This window comes from Spermophilus citellus, assembly GCF_964194105.1.
Source record: "Spermophilus citellus genome assembly, chromosome: 5".
In the NCBI taxonomy this organism is placed as follows: domain Eukaryota; kingdom Metazoa; phylum Chordata; class Mammalia; order Rodentia; family Sciuridae; genus Spermophilus; species Spermophilus citellus.
The window spans coordinates 89,697,848-89,714,346 of record NC_138186.1 but is presented as its reverse complement, the minus strand read 5'-3'; the positions used below and the strand labels follow the sequence as shown (position 1 = coordinate 89,714,346).

At 37.7% G+C, this 16,499-nt stretch overlaps 1 protein-coding gene across 1 annotated transcript in view; it reads right to left on the bottom strand.

The window, feature by feature from the left end:
* Positions 1–16,499, bottom strand: part of SH3BGRL2 (SH3 domain binding glutamate rich protein like 2) — an 84,617-nt gene that overhangs the window by 23,571 nt on the left and 44,547 nt on the right. Inside the window, exon 2 of the mRNA XM_081295269.1 lies at positions 11,135–11,320. Within this exon, the coding sequence (XP_081151395.1) occupies positions 11,135–11,320 (186 nt within the window). The remainder of the gene's footprint in view (positions 1–11,134; positions 11,321–16,499) is intronic.

The following is a 16,499-nucleotide window of genomic DNA, read 5'->3' as shown; positions in this document are numbered from 1 at the left end:
AAGTGCCCCTGCAAGAAGGGAGAGACCGTACCTAACAGGAAAAAGGAGAAATCCGACACTGACAAGGATGTGAAGAACCCTGAGGAAATGAAGATGCCCAAACTGGCCAGGCATAGAAGGCTGAAGGTGCTACAGATGCCAAGGGAAGTGTTTTATAACTGTGTATGTAATAGTTTCAATATTAGGTATCCCCAAAAGCTCATGTGTGAGACAATGCACAGTTTAGAGGTGAAATGTTTGTATTATGAGAGCCTTGACACAATCAGTGAATTATTCCCCTGATGGGATGAACTGGCTGGTGACTGCAGGCAGTCAGGTGTGATTGGAGGAGGCAGGTTCCTGGGGGAGTACCTCTGGGGTATATATTTCATTCCTGGGGAGTGGAGTCAGTGTGTCTCCCCCACCCCCTTTCTCTCCTTCCCTTATGGTGTCCTGAGTTGCTTTCCACCCACTCTTCTGCTATGACGTTCCCTCCTTATCTGGAGCTCTGAGGAATGGAGTCAGCTTTCTATGGACTGAGACCTCTGAAACTGTGAGCTCCTAAATAAACTTTTCCTCCTCTGAAATTGTTAGGTCTTTTCACAGCAGTGAAAAGGATGACTAAAACAGTGTATATCTGGTGACTGTATGGTTTGAAATACTATTTTTTATCAAGTTTTATAAAAATGAAGATTTTTTTTAAGATATGTTGTTAGCACACAGAACACTTCATTGTTGTTTTGGGGGATAGGAGCATATATCAGCAGTAGAATATCTCCAAAGCTGGACTGCTGTCGGGGAAACACCTTTCCCTGCTCTTTTTGAGAGACTTCCTCTTGGCTCCCAGAAGGAGGGATTAACTGATGGCACACACAGCCACCTTAGGACAAAAGTCCTGTGGTGTAGAAAAATTAAATTCATCTTTATGTCCTCCTGTCCATCTCTGCCATGGGCATAGACTTAACTCTCCTAAACCCCGAGACCTGTTAAGATCTGACTCCCAACAATAGGTTTTATAATATGTCAAGGAATCTGGAGATAGTGTCCCTCAAAAGAGGAGCAGTTACTTTTCTCAACTGTGGATCTTTAGACTGATCATTCTGACATTTTCATTTCATTTCCTGAAAGTCAGGGTTGGCTCATGAAAAGCTGTTAAACATGTTAAATGTGAAATGTCAATTGTGTCTCTAAACCTGCCCTACTCAGAGCATCACATGAAGACTTCATTGGGTTTATAGTGGCTTTCTGATTTTGGTAGTCTACCCAAAAAGGGAGTTTGGAAGTTGTAGTACTGTCAGCTCATGTCCTGCCTGAAATACATGATTGTTTATGAAAACTGTTTTTAATAAAGCTGAATACAGTGTGGCTTGGGAGAAAAAAGCTACAGGACACAAAATGAACTAAAAACATTAATTGTGTTTCTATACATTAATAGTGAATGACTAGAAAAGGAAATTTTAAAAAATTATTTATAATAACATCAAAAGAATAAATCATTTAGGAATAAACCTAATTAGATTTATATACCAAAAACTACAAATCATGCTAAAAGAAATTAAGGAAGACATAATAAATGGATACCCACGTTAATGGACTGAAAAACTTAATGCTTTGGAGGGTTTTTGTTTGTTTATTTGCATTTGAGATGTCATCTCGCTATGACAGCCCAGACTGGTTTCCAACTCATGAGCTCAAGTGATCCTCCCACATCAGCCTCCCAAATAACTGTGAATATAGCCATCACACCCAATGAAGCATTCAACACTGTTAAAATGTCAATAGCACCCATAGCAATCTACTGATTTGATGTAATCCCTATTAAAATCCCAAGAGCATTTATTTGCAGAAATGAAACAAAGTCCTGAAATTCTTATAGACTGTCAAGGAACTCCAAATGGCCAAACATCTGGAAAAAGTACAAAGTTGAAGAACTCATACTTCCTTCCTGACATTGAAATATATTACACTGCTTCGTAATCAAAATAGTGTGATATTGACAAAAAGACAAAAAATATAAACTAATAGTATAGAGAGGCTCAAAAAAAAACCTTTGTGTATATGGTCTAATGATAGACAAGCATGCCGAGACCACTCAATGGGAAAAGGACAAGTTTCTTAAATGATATTGGAAAACTGGATATTCGCACACAAAAGAATGAAACTGGACTCAAAATGTGTTAAAGACCTAAACCTATGACCTGAAACTTCAAAACTTTTAGAAGACAACACATGGGAAAAGCTTATCATGGATTTGGCATATGACAACAAAAGCACAGGCAACAAAAGCAAAAATAGATAAATGGAGTATATCAAACTTGAAAAAACTTTTGTTCATCAAAGGATACAGTCAACAAAGTAAAAACACAAGAACAGGAGAAAATATCTGCAAGTCAAATACCTGAAAAGGGATTACTATCTAATGAGAATATAAAAAAGAATCACTATAGCCTAGCAACAAAAAAGTCAAATAACTGGACTAAAATAAGGGAACAGGACTTGAAAAGAGATTTTCCCACAGATAAAATCTAAATGACTGCCAAGCACAGTTATGCACACCTGTAATTCCAGCTTGGGAGGCTGAGGGAGAGGATCACTGGTTCAAAGCCAGCCTCAGCAAAAGCAAGGTGCTAAGCAACTCATTGAGATCCTGTCTCTAAATAAAATACAAAATAGGGCTGGGGATGTGGTTCAGTGGTCGAGTGTCCCTGAGTTCAATCCCTGGGACCAAAATAAATAAATAAATAAATATGACTAACAAACATATTAAAAAGATATTCAATATCACTAATCATCAGAGATATGCAAATAAAAAACACAATGAGATACCATTTCACACACAATAGACTACCACAAGAACTTAACCAAACAAAGCAGAAAATATCAGGTGTGAGTGAGGATGGAGAAGTTGGAACTTCAGTGCACTGCTGGTGAGACTATAAAATATTGCAAGAGCCATGGAAAATGGTTTGGCTGTTCCTTAAAAAATTAAAAGTAGAACTACCCGTATGACCTAGGAACCCTGCTCTGACATATAGATCAAACGGAATTTAAAATCTGCACACCCATGTTCATAGCAGCACTATTCACAACAGCCAGGAGGTGGAAGCAACCCAAATGACTACTGATGGATGAATGGATGAAACAGTACACAGCCTTAAAAGGAAGTCTTGTCAAAGCCATGACATGGATAAACCTTGAGAATATCATGCTAAGTGAAAGAAGACAGTCATGAAGAGTCAAACACTGTGGAATTCCACTTATATGAATGAGGTATCTAGAGTAGTCAAATTCTTAGAAATAGAAAGGATGGTGGTGGCCAGGGGCTGGGAAGGATGCTGAGGGGAGTTGTTTAATGGATACAGAGTTTCAATTCTGTAAGATAAAAAGTTCTGGGGGTTTGTTTCACACCCATGTGAATTAAATTTAATACTACTGAACTGTACATTTAAAATGGCTAAGATTTTTACGATACATGTTTTTTACTACAATAAAGGTTTCTAATAATAAAAAAAAGAAAAATATATTTAAAAATCCAAATCATTTGCTTGCTAAACAGAAAGGAAAAAAAGGGATAAAAGGAGAATAAATATTTTCCCTTGGTATATATGGATTTCATTTCTAGTACATTCCACACATGCCAGTTCTATAGAAAGAAAAAAGAATTAAAACCTTGAACATGACGACCCAAGCTTTCTAAAATCTAAACCACACACTAAAACTCATCAGAAAGCCTAGGGGTTGGGACGTTTATCTTTAGAACCCATCTCCAGATTTACAGAGAAAAATCCTGCTCACAGCAGAACATTCCTGGGAATCAGCAATAACAACATGGTGGTGCCAGTTCGGGTTCTTGAATGCAAATGAACTAGAAAGGTCACTGGCAACTTAAGGGGAAAGGAATCCATGGAGGCATAGTGAGGAGAGGACAGAACCCACATTAAAGCTGGAGAACCAGTTTAGGAAACAGGAAGGATTTGTTGTTTTGAGTAGCCAAGAACAAACTCGGGCCACACCCAATTTCAGCTGTGTAAGGTCACCAGACACAGCAATGGCCTGGCCCCATCACCCCTGGATACTCACTGCCACAAACAGATTCCTACTGAACCTGTTTGTTCATCTTCCTCTCAGTGTTCAAAATCTGGGTAAGAAGAACTGAGAGTCAGCCAGGGAACTTCCATTCAGCTTAAATTCCTCCCAACAGAAAGGATATTCTAATGCTAAATGTGAGAGGGAAGTCCACTGACCACATTGGCCACCCTTACTCCATGTACCGTATGCTTAGTTAATTCAGTATGAAATAAAGTAATAAATTCCTGGTCAATTCAGGGTATAGAAGAATGGGCAGACTCTCTGGATCCTGTCACTTGGGATGTGATAGGTTTCTAGAGGTTAACCAACCACATGAGACCACTCATAAACCATCCTTGGGTAAAGCAAGGTGCACAGGAGCAGGTGGATAAATGAGGTCTCGTGCTGGTTGCCCTCTAATGCTTTGTCAGGGTCATATTTACTTGATGTGGATAAAAGCAGACATTGTCTTCAACAGGCCTGCCAGAACAGAGTATGATGACAGGACACACTCCAGCAGTTGCTGTCGTCACTACCCTGGGAGCAAAACCACTGGAGCAGAGAAGATGCCATTTATCTTGCACAGTTTAATCAATATGATAACCTCTAGCCGGCTCCCAGGCAGTCTACCTGAAACAACCTCCCCAGACTCCACAGGGAAAGACACAGAGAGATTCAGAAGTCATAAAGAACTAAAAATAAGGAGAATGAAGTTAACATGACTTCACAACATTATACTCTTTTATTCATTCAATACATTCCCCTGTTCAAGGGGCTCTGAAGACTTTGCTTTTAATGATAGAGCAAGGATGTCAAGGCCTCCTTTCTCTCAAACAGTCAACATAACAAAAGATTTAAAAAACAGAAACTTCATTATTTGGATAAAGTTGGAGACATCTACAGCCCTGAACCATGACATACATGGGCAGTGGGTGGACATAAAAAATGGCTAGGAATACAAATCATGTCTTGATAACAACCTTGAGTGTTAATAGCCTAAACTCACCAATCAAAAGACATAGGCTAGCTGATTGGGTCAAAAAATAAGACCCAACAATATGCTGCCTCCGAGAGACTCATCTCATAGAAAAAGACATTCACAGATTGAAGGTGAAGGGTTGGGAAAAATCATACCACTCACATGGACTGCAGAAACAAGCAAGGATTTCCATCCTCATATCAAATAAAGTAGACTTCAAACTAAAGTCAATCAAAAAGGATAAAGAAGGATACTACATACTGCTCAAGGGAATCATACACCAACAAGACTTAACAATTATAAATATATATCCCCCAAACAATGGAGCATCTATGCTCATCAAACAATCTCCTCGCAAGTTCAAGAGTCAAACTGACCACAACACAACAATTCTGGATGACTTTAACACACCTCTTTCACCACTGGATAGATCTTCCAAATAAAAGCTGAACAAAGAAACTATAGAACTCAATAAGACATATAGAATATTTCATCCTTCAACAAGTGAATACACTTTCTTCTCAGCAGCACATGGATCCTTCTCTAAAATAGACCATATATTATGCCACAAAGCAAATCTTCACAAATAAAAAAGGAGTAGAGATACTACCCTGCATTTTATCAGATCACAATGGAATGAAATTAGAAATCAACAATAAAATAAAAAGTAAAAACTATCCCAACACCTGGAGACTAAATAATTTGCTACTGAATGAACACTGGGTTGCAAAAGACAAGGAGGAGACTAAAAAAATTCTTAGAGGTAAATGAGAACATTGACACAACATATTGAAATCTCTGGGACATTATGAAGGCAGTACTAAGAGGAAAGTACACTGCATGGAGTTCATTCCTTAAAAGAAGAAAAAGTCAACAAAGAAATGACATAACACTACATCTCAAAGCCCTAGAAAAAGAAGAACAAATCAAAAAGCAGTAGGACACAGGAAACAATTAAAATCAGAGCTGAAATCAATGAAATTGAAACAAAAAAATCAATTGAAAAAATTGACAAAACAAAAAGTTCTTCGAAAAATAAATAAAATTGACAAACCCTTAGCCATGCTAACAAAGAGAAGCAGAGGGAAAACTCAAATCACTAACATATGGGATGAAAAAGGAAATATCACATCAGACACTACAGAAATACATAAGATAATTAGAAATTATTTTGAAAACTTGTATTCTAATAAAATAGAGAATATGGAAGGCATTGACATTTCTAGAGGCATATGAGTTGTCCAAATTGAATCAGGATGATATACACATTTGAACAGATCAATTTCAAGCAAGAAAATAGAAGATGCCATCAGAAGCCTACCAACGAAGAAAAGCTCAGGACCAGATGGATACACAGCTGAGTTCTACAAGGCCTATAAAGAAGAACTAATACCTACATTTTACAAATTATTTTGTGAAATAGAAAAAGAGGGAGCACTTGCAAACTCATTCTATGAGGCCAATATCACCCTGATTCCAAAACCAGGCAAAAACACATAAAAGAAAGAAAACTTCAGACCAATATCTCTAATGAACATAGATGCAAAAATTTCTCAATAAAATTCTGGCAATTGAATACAAAAACATATAAAAAAGATAGTGCACCACAATCAAGTGGGGTTCATCCCAGGAATACAAGGTTGGTTCAACACATGAAAATCAATAAATGTAATTCATCAAATCAATATACTTAAAGATAAGAATCAAATGATCATCTTAATTGACGCAGAAAAAGCATTTGACAAAATACAATACCCATACATTTTCAAAACACTTGAAAAACTAGGGATAACAGAAATGTATCTCAACATTATAAAAGATATCTATGCTAAGCCCCAGGCCAACATCATTCTAAAAGAGAAAAATCGAAAGCATTCCCTCTAAAAACTGGAACAAGACAGGGATGTCCTCTTTCACCATTTCTATTTAACATAGTTCTTGAAACACTCACTGGCCAGAGCAATTAGACAGATGAAAGAAATTAAAGGGATACGAATAGATAAAGAAGAACTCAAATTATTTGCTATACCTAGAAGACCCAAAAAATTCCACCAGAAAACTTCGAGAACTAGTAAATAAGTTCACCAAAGTAGCAAGATACAAAATCAACACTCACAAATCAAAGGCAGTTCTGTATATCAGTAACAAATCCTCTGAAAAGGAAATGAGGAAAACTACCCCATTTACAATAGCCTCAAATTAAAAAAAAAAATACTTGGGAATCAACCTAACAAAAAAGGTGAAAGACATCTGCAATGAAAACTACAGAATGTTAAATAAAGAAATTAAAGAAAGCTCTCCCTTGTTCTTGGATAGGCAGAATTAATATTGTCAAAATGACCATACCACCAAAAGCAGTATACAGATTTAATGCAATCCTAATTAAAATCTCAATGACATTACTCATAGAAGTAGAAAAAGCAATCATGAAATTCATCTGGAAAAATAAGAGATCCAGAATAGCTAAAGCAATCCTTAGCAGGAAGAGTGAAGCAGGTGGCATCACTATACCAGACCTTACACTATACTACAGAGCAATAGTAACAAAAACAGCATGGTATTGGCACCAAAATAGACTGGTAGATCAGTGGACAGAATAAAGGACACAGAGACTAACCCACAAAACTACAGTTATCTTATATTAGACAAAGATGCCAAAAACACACATTAGAGAAAAGACAGTCTCTGCAACAAATGGTGCTGGGAAATCTAGAAATCCATATTCAACAAAATGAAATTAAGTCTCTATCCCTCACCATGCACAAAACTCAACTCAAAGTGGATCAAAGCCCAGGAATTAAACCAGAGACACTGCGCCTATCAGAAGAAAAAATAAACCCAAATCTCTATCATGTCAGATTAGGCCCCAACTTCATTAATAAGACTCCTATAGCACAAGAATTAAAATCAAGAATCAATAAATGGATGGATTCAAACTAAAAAGCTACTTCGTGGCAAAAGAAACAATCTGTGCGGTGAATAGAGAGGCTACATCTTAGGAACAAATTTTTACCACTCACACATCAGATAGAGCACTAATCTCCAGGGTATATAAAGAACTCAAAAGCTAAACATACACATGCACACACACACACACAAAAAAATAAAAATAAAAAAATAAATGAGCCAAATAACTGAAATGCAAATCAAAACTACTCTGCGATTTCATATTATTCTAGTAAGAATGGCAGCTATTAAGAACATAGACATGGGCTGGGGATGTGGCTCAAGCAGTAGTGCGCTCTCCTGGCATGCGTGAGGCCCAGGTTCGATCCTCAGCACCACATAAAAATAAAGATGTTGTGTCTGATGAAAAACTAAAAAATAAATATTTTTTAAAAAAAAGAATACAGACAACAATAAATGTTGGTGAGGATGTGGGGAGAAAGGCACACTCATATATTGCTGATGGGACTGCAAATTAGTGCAGCCAATATGGAAAGCAGTATGGAGATTCCTTGGAAATCTGGGAATGGAACCACCATTTGACCCAGGTATCCCTTTCCTCGGTCTATACCCAAACGACTTAAAACAGCATACTACAAGGAAACAGCCACATCAATGTTTATAGCAGCACAATTCACAATAGCTAAACTGTGGAACCAACCTAGATGCCCTTCAATAGATGAATGGCTAAAAAAAATGTGACACATACACAATGGAATATTACTCAGCAATAAAAGAGAATAAAATCATGGCATTTGCAGGTAAATGGATAAAGTTACAGAAATAATGCTAAGTGAAGTTAGCCAATCCCAAAAAACCAAATGCTGAATGTTTTCTTTGATATAAAGAGGCTGATTCATAGTGGGATAAGGAGAAGGAGCATGGGAGGAATAGACGAACTCTAGATAGGGCAGAGGGGTAGGAGGGGAAGAAAGGGGGCATGGAGTTATAATTGATGATGGAATGTGATGATCATTATTATCCAAAGTACATGTATGAAGACACGAATTGATGTGAATACCAGAGATATGAAAAATTGTGCTCTATATGTGTAATAAGAACTGTAATGCATTCTGCTGTCATATATAAATAAAAAAAGTATTAGTTGTTAAAAAAATAAAATAAAGTAAAAAAAAATAAAAATAAACAAATGAGTGAAAGGAAGACCAGTAGAGGAAAGAGAATAGTGGGAGGGAGGAGGGAAAGGAAAGAAGAGGCACTGAGGACTGAAATGGAGTAAATTAAAACTATACATGTATGATTTTGTCAAAATGAACCCAACTATTATGTATAACGTAATGCACTAATAAAAGAAAAAAAAGACTAAAAAACAAGGGGGGCAGGGAATGACATAAAAACTAAATGAAAGAATTAAGAGTTAAAGAAGGAGCAAAAAAATCAAAGAGGGAGATAATAGGGAAAAACAGATTAGAAAATTATATGAAAAATCTAACGCCTAAATTAAAAGGCACTCAAGACATAGGCAACAGGGAAAAACTAGGAAGAAGTGTTTCAGAGAAAACAATACAAGAACATATTTAATAATACAATCATACAATTTCTTGATTATAAAGGCACAATGAGCAGTCACCACAATGAATGCAAAATAGTGTACACAACAGTAATTTACCAAAAAATTTTGAGTACATACCTGAATAAGAGACCTTAAAACTTTACATGGAAGAGACTAACACAAACAACATATAAATAAAGATCAAGGAAAACAGCATTAGACATTTCACTTGCAGCTCTGGAAAGCAGATGATAATGAAGCAACAGCATTTAAATTCTTTCAACCTAGAATTCTACACTCAGAAAGTACCCCCACACTACAAAAGGCACAGAGGTATTTTCGTACCTGTCCTAGGGAGAAAAAATTGCTGGATTTTTGTTTTAAGCTTTCTAGCGCTACTTGATTTTTAGTTTTATTTTCAACTGTTTCCTCACTTTGGTCTACAAGCATAATAGTACGCTCTATTCTCTGCAGTCATGCATGAATAGTACACACCTTGGTTATAATACACTTCACCCAGTAAAATATGTGATATTAAAAAACCCACAAAATAATAACCTTTACTTTCATATTATAATGTATTATAAGAAGGACTTTAGAAACAGTGACAAGACATCCTTGGAGGTAAGACAGATACTACTTTCCTTTGCTTAAAGATGAGAAACAGGCTTAAAAAGATAAGTAAATTTCCAAAGGTATCTTGGCCAATGTAAGGCAGTACCAGGACCAGTTATGCCTAGTCCACATTCAGGATTCTCCTCACACATCTACAGCTAAGAAAGCTGTGCAGTCTATTCATGGCTTTACTTTCCAACTTCTTATTCTGTGTGAGCCCTGGGGAAAGGCAACTGCTCCCTCTGAAGTCACTAAAGCACACTAGCATCCCTTACTCCACCCTAAAGACAACCCCGCTATTTATGGTCTCAAGTACCTCAGCACTGCAGCTCCTTCTCCTTCTCCTTCTCCAGGCTTCATCAAAAGAACTATGGTCGCAAAATAAACACTGACCTATGTACTTAAAGCTACAGCAAAAGGCAAATCCTAACCTACTCGTTAGAAAGAAGTTCACCAAATGTTTTTTTTAACAAAAGGACTAAGAAGGTAGGTAGATAATTAGACAAAATTATCTTCACCTTCTTAAATGGTACTTATAGCAGAAAGACACCTAATAGGTTTTAGAAGTTCATAGGAATCCCTCTGGTTCATAATCATAAAAAATGGAACTTTGAGTTATAATCAGTTTTCAGTAGTTATTTATACCACAGAGGGATAAAGATTCAAAAATAATTCCCTCTTCTACTCTGCCCCACCAAATGTATTAATTGAAAGATAAGCTTCATTTAGAACGTAACAAGTACACATACACACATTTTCCCTTCCCATCCCCTCTTTCAAAGCAGAGAGAAACAGGAAGACAGACACAGACTCACACCCAAGACACCACACAACCACTCACATGCACACACTGAATGTGATGCTGGATTCATATGCCCTCCAGCTTTCCCTCATTGGATTATGGCCCTGAGTGAAGAGGTCACAGTCTTCACTGTATTAAAAAAAAAAAAAAAAAAAAAAAAAAACAGCTACACTCTAGCTGATGTGCTATGAGTAAGAAAATGAAATGGTGTGGTAACAGTCCAGCCACTTACTCCACAGTAATGGTCGCCATTAAATATCTGAGGTGGCAGCGGGTTGCCCTGAGCAGGCTTCTTCTCTGGGGGGATGTTTTTGTACATCCATTGCCTCTGTTCTTCTGACATTGTGATATCCACCTCCTCAAACTCTATCTTGTTGGCTTCCAGAAATCTAACCACATCCTGCTGCTTCTTCTTTATCTAGAGAGAAGACAAACAAAAGAAGAGAAATGCTCATCTGAAACAATAAATATATTTCCAAACTGAAACATGATAATGAGATTCGATTTCTCATTGTCAGAGGTAACCGATGCAAAAAAGAGGTGGTTGACAGAGGTGTCCTGCACTGTCTGCACGCTGGACATCCAATGCAGGACTACGCAGGTCCTGCCGTAGAGACTTCTCTACCTGGACTTCCCAGAACGCTTCCCAGGCTCCATCAGATTGCCCAGAAGGAACAGACGTGAGGGGAGAGAGTGACAGCTCTCCACTGACCATGACCTCTTCCCACCTGACCCCCACCCCACAAGTAGTTGACATTTACAGTCACTAAAGCTCCTGCTGCCCCAAACCATTTGAAAACCGTGGGTACCACATCTGAGAAGCCAATATTTCGTTGATTGATGAGAGCAGCATTTCTATTCCCCTCAGCAGCCTCTTTCAGACATTTCACAGCTATAACCACTGCCATGAGAGAATCCATTCATCAGTTCACAAGAGGAAAATGTTCTCCGCTTCCAAGGTGAGAGGAAACCAGGAGCATCATCTTCCTGTGAACCCTCTCATTCCTCTTATCCTTCACTTTTCCTTCTTTGGTCACTAGGGGTCAGGTGTGCTCCTGAGGAGCTGTGGACACATCTACAGATATGCCAAATGTTAATCCACCTTCTAAAGAAGCTAAGGATCTGTATTAGCTAACACAGATGGAATGACAATATTCAGCGTCTTAAACAGGCATGTAAAACATAATAAAACAAGATTGCCTTTTCTAAGTGATTATGAAGAATCTGAGTAAAGAACAAACTTAAAGATGAAGAAAATTTTACAAGACCAGGGCAAAGAACCATTTTGAGAGATCAAGCAGTTAGAAAGACCTCTCATCAGAGAAAATAAAATGCTCACAAAATAAGCTCTTACACACAGTTATCTCCATCCTACCCAAATACCCCCACAAAAATGTGTTATATGCTATGTGCAAAGAGCATTTGTTCACTGGGTTGAAGTTCCTGAATGATTAACAAGATGGTGTAGTTAGTACGGACACAAATAAATTGCTGGAAAAATAGGTCAACTTCAAGTTTAGTGATATTGTAAGATGAGAGAATTATATCACAATTATAAATACAAACTTATAAAAGTGATCTGAATTTCTTGAATACAGACTTTTCTCATTTCTGAAAAGTTTACTTTTTCGCCTCACTGATACACAGTTTCAAAAATGCGGTTATATTATTTGAAACTTCAACTGGCTTAAAAGCATCATTTATTCCTGCTTAATTTCCTCTTAAAAGCCTACTAGATAGATTTTATTGTTCCTGTTATATAGATGAGGAAACTTAAGTCAAAGTGGTTACTTATTCTGATCTACAACTAGAGCATATTCTTGTGAAAACAATCATGTCATTTTCCTGCTTAAAATATTTCTAAAGGTTCCCCACTACCCCTGGATATATAAATTCTATGTTAACTCAGTTTTTCATCACTGTGACTAAAACACCCAACAAGAATAACTTGGAAGAGGAAAGACTTATTTTGGCTCATGATTTCATATGTGTCAGTCCACAATTGACTGGCTTCATTGCTTTGGGCCTGAGTGAGGCAGAATGTCATGGGGGAAGGGCATGGTGGAAGAAAGGTACTCAATTATGGAACCAGAAGCAGAAAGAAAGAGGAAGGAAACAGAGACAAGACAGTGCCAAGGGCATTCCTCCAGTGACCTACTTCCTCCAATCATGCCCACCTGCCTGTAGTTTTCACCAAATCACCTAGTCTGTTCAGCTACCAAAGGATTAATCCATTGATGAGGTCAGAGCCCTGACCCAAAGCCCCACCCCTGAACACTGCAGCATTGGGGACCAGGCCTTCAACAGAGCTTCCAGGAGACATTCCAGATCCAAACCATAACAATGCCTTCTTAGCATACTATGATATCCGATATCCTTTGTGATCCAGTTTGTTTATAAAACAAGTTATTTGAATTTGTTCAGGAAATCATAAAACAAACAGTGACCTATAATGCTATTACTAGGCAACCACTGTCAAAATTTAGAGAAATGAACTTAAACTTTCTGCTCCTGAGAGCTCCATAACTCCAACACATTTTAAATATTTATGATAGTAATAAAAAAATCAAGATACATAATAAAACCATGGTTTTCCAAATAAAGTATATACAGATAACATTGTCTTTACCCCAAACTGTGGCCACTTTAAAACTCATATATTCTCATTACTAGGATACAGAAAAGACAAAACGGCTTCCTTACTTCCCTACCCCACCCTATACACACTGATACAAACTTGGCACACACCAGACACATCTGTTGATGCAATCCCTGTGGTACAACTGATCTTTCCTTTCACAGGATCACACCTGGTAAAACAGACTGTGTCTTGCTCCTTTCATTCAACGACATATCATAAATACTTTCTCTAGACACTGACATTTTTTAAAAGCGTTAATTTTAATATCTGCCTGAAAATCCCATCATGTACATATACAGCTAACTACTACTCTATTGTTGGATATTTAGTATACTTGTAACTTATATAGTGGACATCTTATTCTATTCGAGCTGTTATAATGAAATACCAGACTGTGTGGCATATAAACAAATTTATTCCTCACAGTTATGGAGGCTTAGAGATCCAAGATCACGATGCTCCAGAATTGAAGTCTGGTGAGGGCCCATTTCTTGGTTCTCAGATGGAAGCTTTCTGCCATGTCCTCATGTGGTGGAAAGAACAAGTTACTTTTCTGGAGCCTAATCCCCTTCCAACAGCACACCTCCTAATGTCATTGCACTGGAGCTTAGGTTTAAACACATGAATTCCGTGGAGAACAGCCAGGAGGGGAGTGGTCTATGGCACAGAGATGCTATGTTTCCTATAAACCAAGTGCTCAGGTTGTGACAAGAGGCCCAATCTCAAGCCTTTTGTTAGCCACTGATCCCCATGATTCCTGACTCTTTCATGAAAAGCTAAATGAGTAAAAAGAAGAAATGAAGACTTGGGCTATAGCTCAGTAGCAAGCACTTCCCTATCATGTATGAAGCACTGAGTTTAATCCTTAGCACCGCATAAAAATAAATAAAATAAAGGCACACTGTCCATCTACAAAAAAAAAATTAAAAAAATAAGAAGAAATGGAAGAAAAAAGAAAAAAACTAAGACCCATATAAAGTAGTTAATACTATAGCAAATCACCCACTATACAAACTGGAAAAAATTTAACCCAGAGAAGGAAGTTTCCCAATGGATGTTTGTGGCCTTAGCATCAGGAAAGAATATGAGTCACACCATTACCAGTTGTTTTTAAGATCTACAGAGGTGACTGTGGCCTAAAACACTGGGGTCCAAGCTTTCCAGGCAGAGATGGTTTGTTTAGAGCTCATGGCCTTCAGGGTGGATTGCAGATGACAAAAAAGCTTCCCATGTAGCAATAGGAAGCCACCAAGGGTACCTCATGTGCTGGGCATGATCCCAGAGTCCAAATAACAATACCATGCACAATCACTTCCTTCACACAATGAGGTTTATTCTCTCCATGTTTCAGCTTTTCTGAAATGTAATGCAACTTACAATCAATATTTTAAAAACCTACTGAGCAAATGAAGGAGTAGTAAATTGTGGGACAACAATCTCTGACTCACCTGTGTCAACTTATCCATGGGTGGAAGGTACCTATAACTCCCATGTTTGTTTTTATTTAAATACACTTATTAGCCAAGGCCGACAGTTGCTATTTACCGAGTAACCAGTTTCCCTTTCTTAATAAAAGAAGTTTGCTTTGTTAGGAGAGCAATGTGTTCAGTTACAAAAACCTGTTTACACAAATGCTACTGTAGGTAGAAGTGATTCCATGATATAGTTTTGGCCAAGTAGATGTAAGGCAAACTGTCCTTGGGAAGACTCCACTTCATGAATTAAAAGACAAAGTCTCCTTTTGCCCTCAGCCTTCTCTTTCCTTGTTTGTGGGAAAAAAAAAAATGGAGAAAATTTAGAGTACATTTACAACGATTTATGTTTATGTTTTTCAAAGGTTCTTGAAGGTCATGAAGGAAATTAACAAAAAAGGGTCAGAGAAGTAGGAAGACACAGTACCTGGAGGTACAGAAACTATTTCACAAGGTGAAAACAAATGCCAAGATTAAGCAGGAAGCAGGAATCACAGCTGCCACCCCAGTCTTCTCTTGCACAGCCTACTCTAAACTTTTCTATATCAGACAAACAAACCCCTAACAAGGTAAGCCACTCTTTATTCAGCTTCCTATAGTTTGCACCCAAGTGTAATACCACCTGATAAAATTCTCAACTGCTGCTTCAAATATCTTTAGAAATACTGTGTTATCAGGAAGATTTCTAAATAAAAGCTATTACCACACAGTAGAGCCTGGAAACAAAAACTGCAAGGCATAAATTAAAAATAAGTGAGTGACAGCAAAAGAAACAATCAGTGGGGTGAATAGAGAGCCTACAGAATGGGAGCAAATCTTTACGTCAAGCACATCAGAGAACTAATCTCCAGGATATATAAAGCACTCAAAAAACTTTTTTTTTAAAACACGTTTCTGCCATGCGACCAGTGCTGGCTTCATAAAAGAAGGTTCGATGCATAAAAAATTGCTAGTGAGTTTTAAAATTAAAGAGACAGACCCTCATTTACCTTTATTTCCCACCTAATGCGGTGGCGAAGTTTACAGAACAGGCTAGCAAGAGAGAGAGAGCAGGCCAGGGAGTGAGCTTTTATTGGGGAACAAAAAATTCAAGGAAACATCCCATCCAATGAAGGTTAAGGGGGGCAGCATCCCAAGGTCAGGGCCAGCGATTGGGTCTTCGGGTCAGTGGCCAGGCATGCCCTCGTACCTGGGACAGGGTGGGGAAGGCTCTGACACCGCTGAGTCTACGCGCCTCTCACCCAGCCAGGGAGATAACTCAAATCACGTGCAAGGATGGCCTCCCACACGTTTGGTCAAGATTTTATTTGAAAGCTTAATGAGGAAATACATGATATGCAAAAACTAGTTCAAATGTGTTGATGTTAAATAAAGAAGAATGAAAAAAATAATGTAATAATCAAGGTAATAATAATGATAACAATAATCAAGGGTAAGAATACAGGTACTAAGTGGTACAAGACCAGGAGAAGCACTCAAAAAAC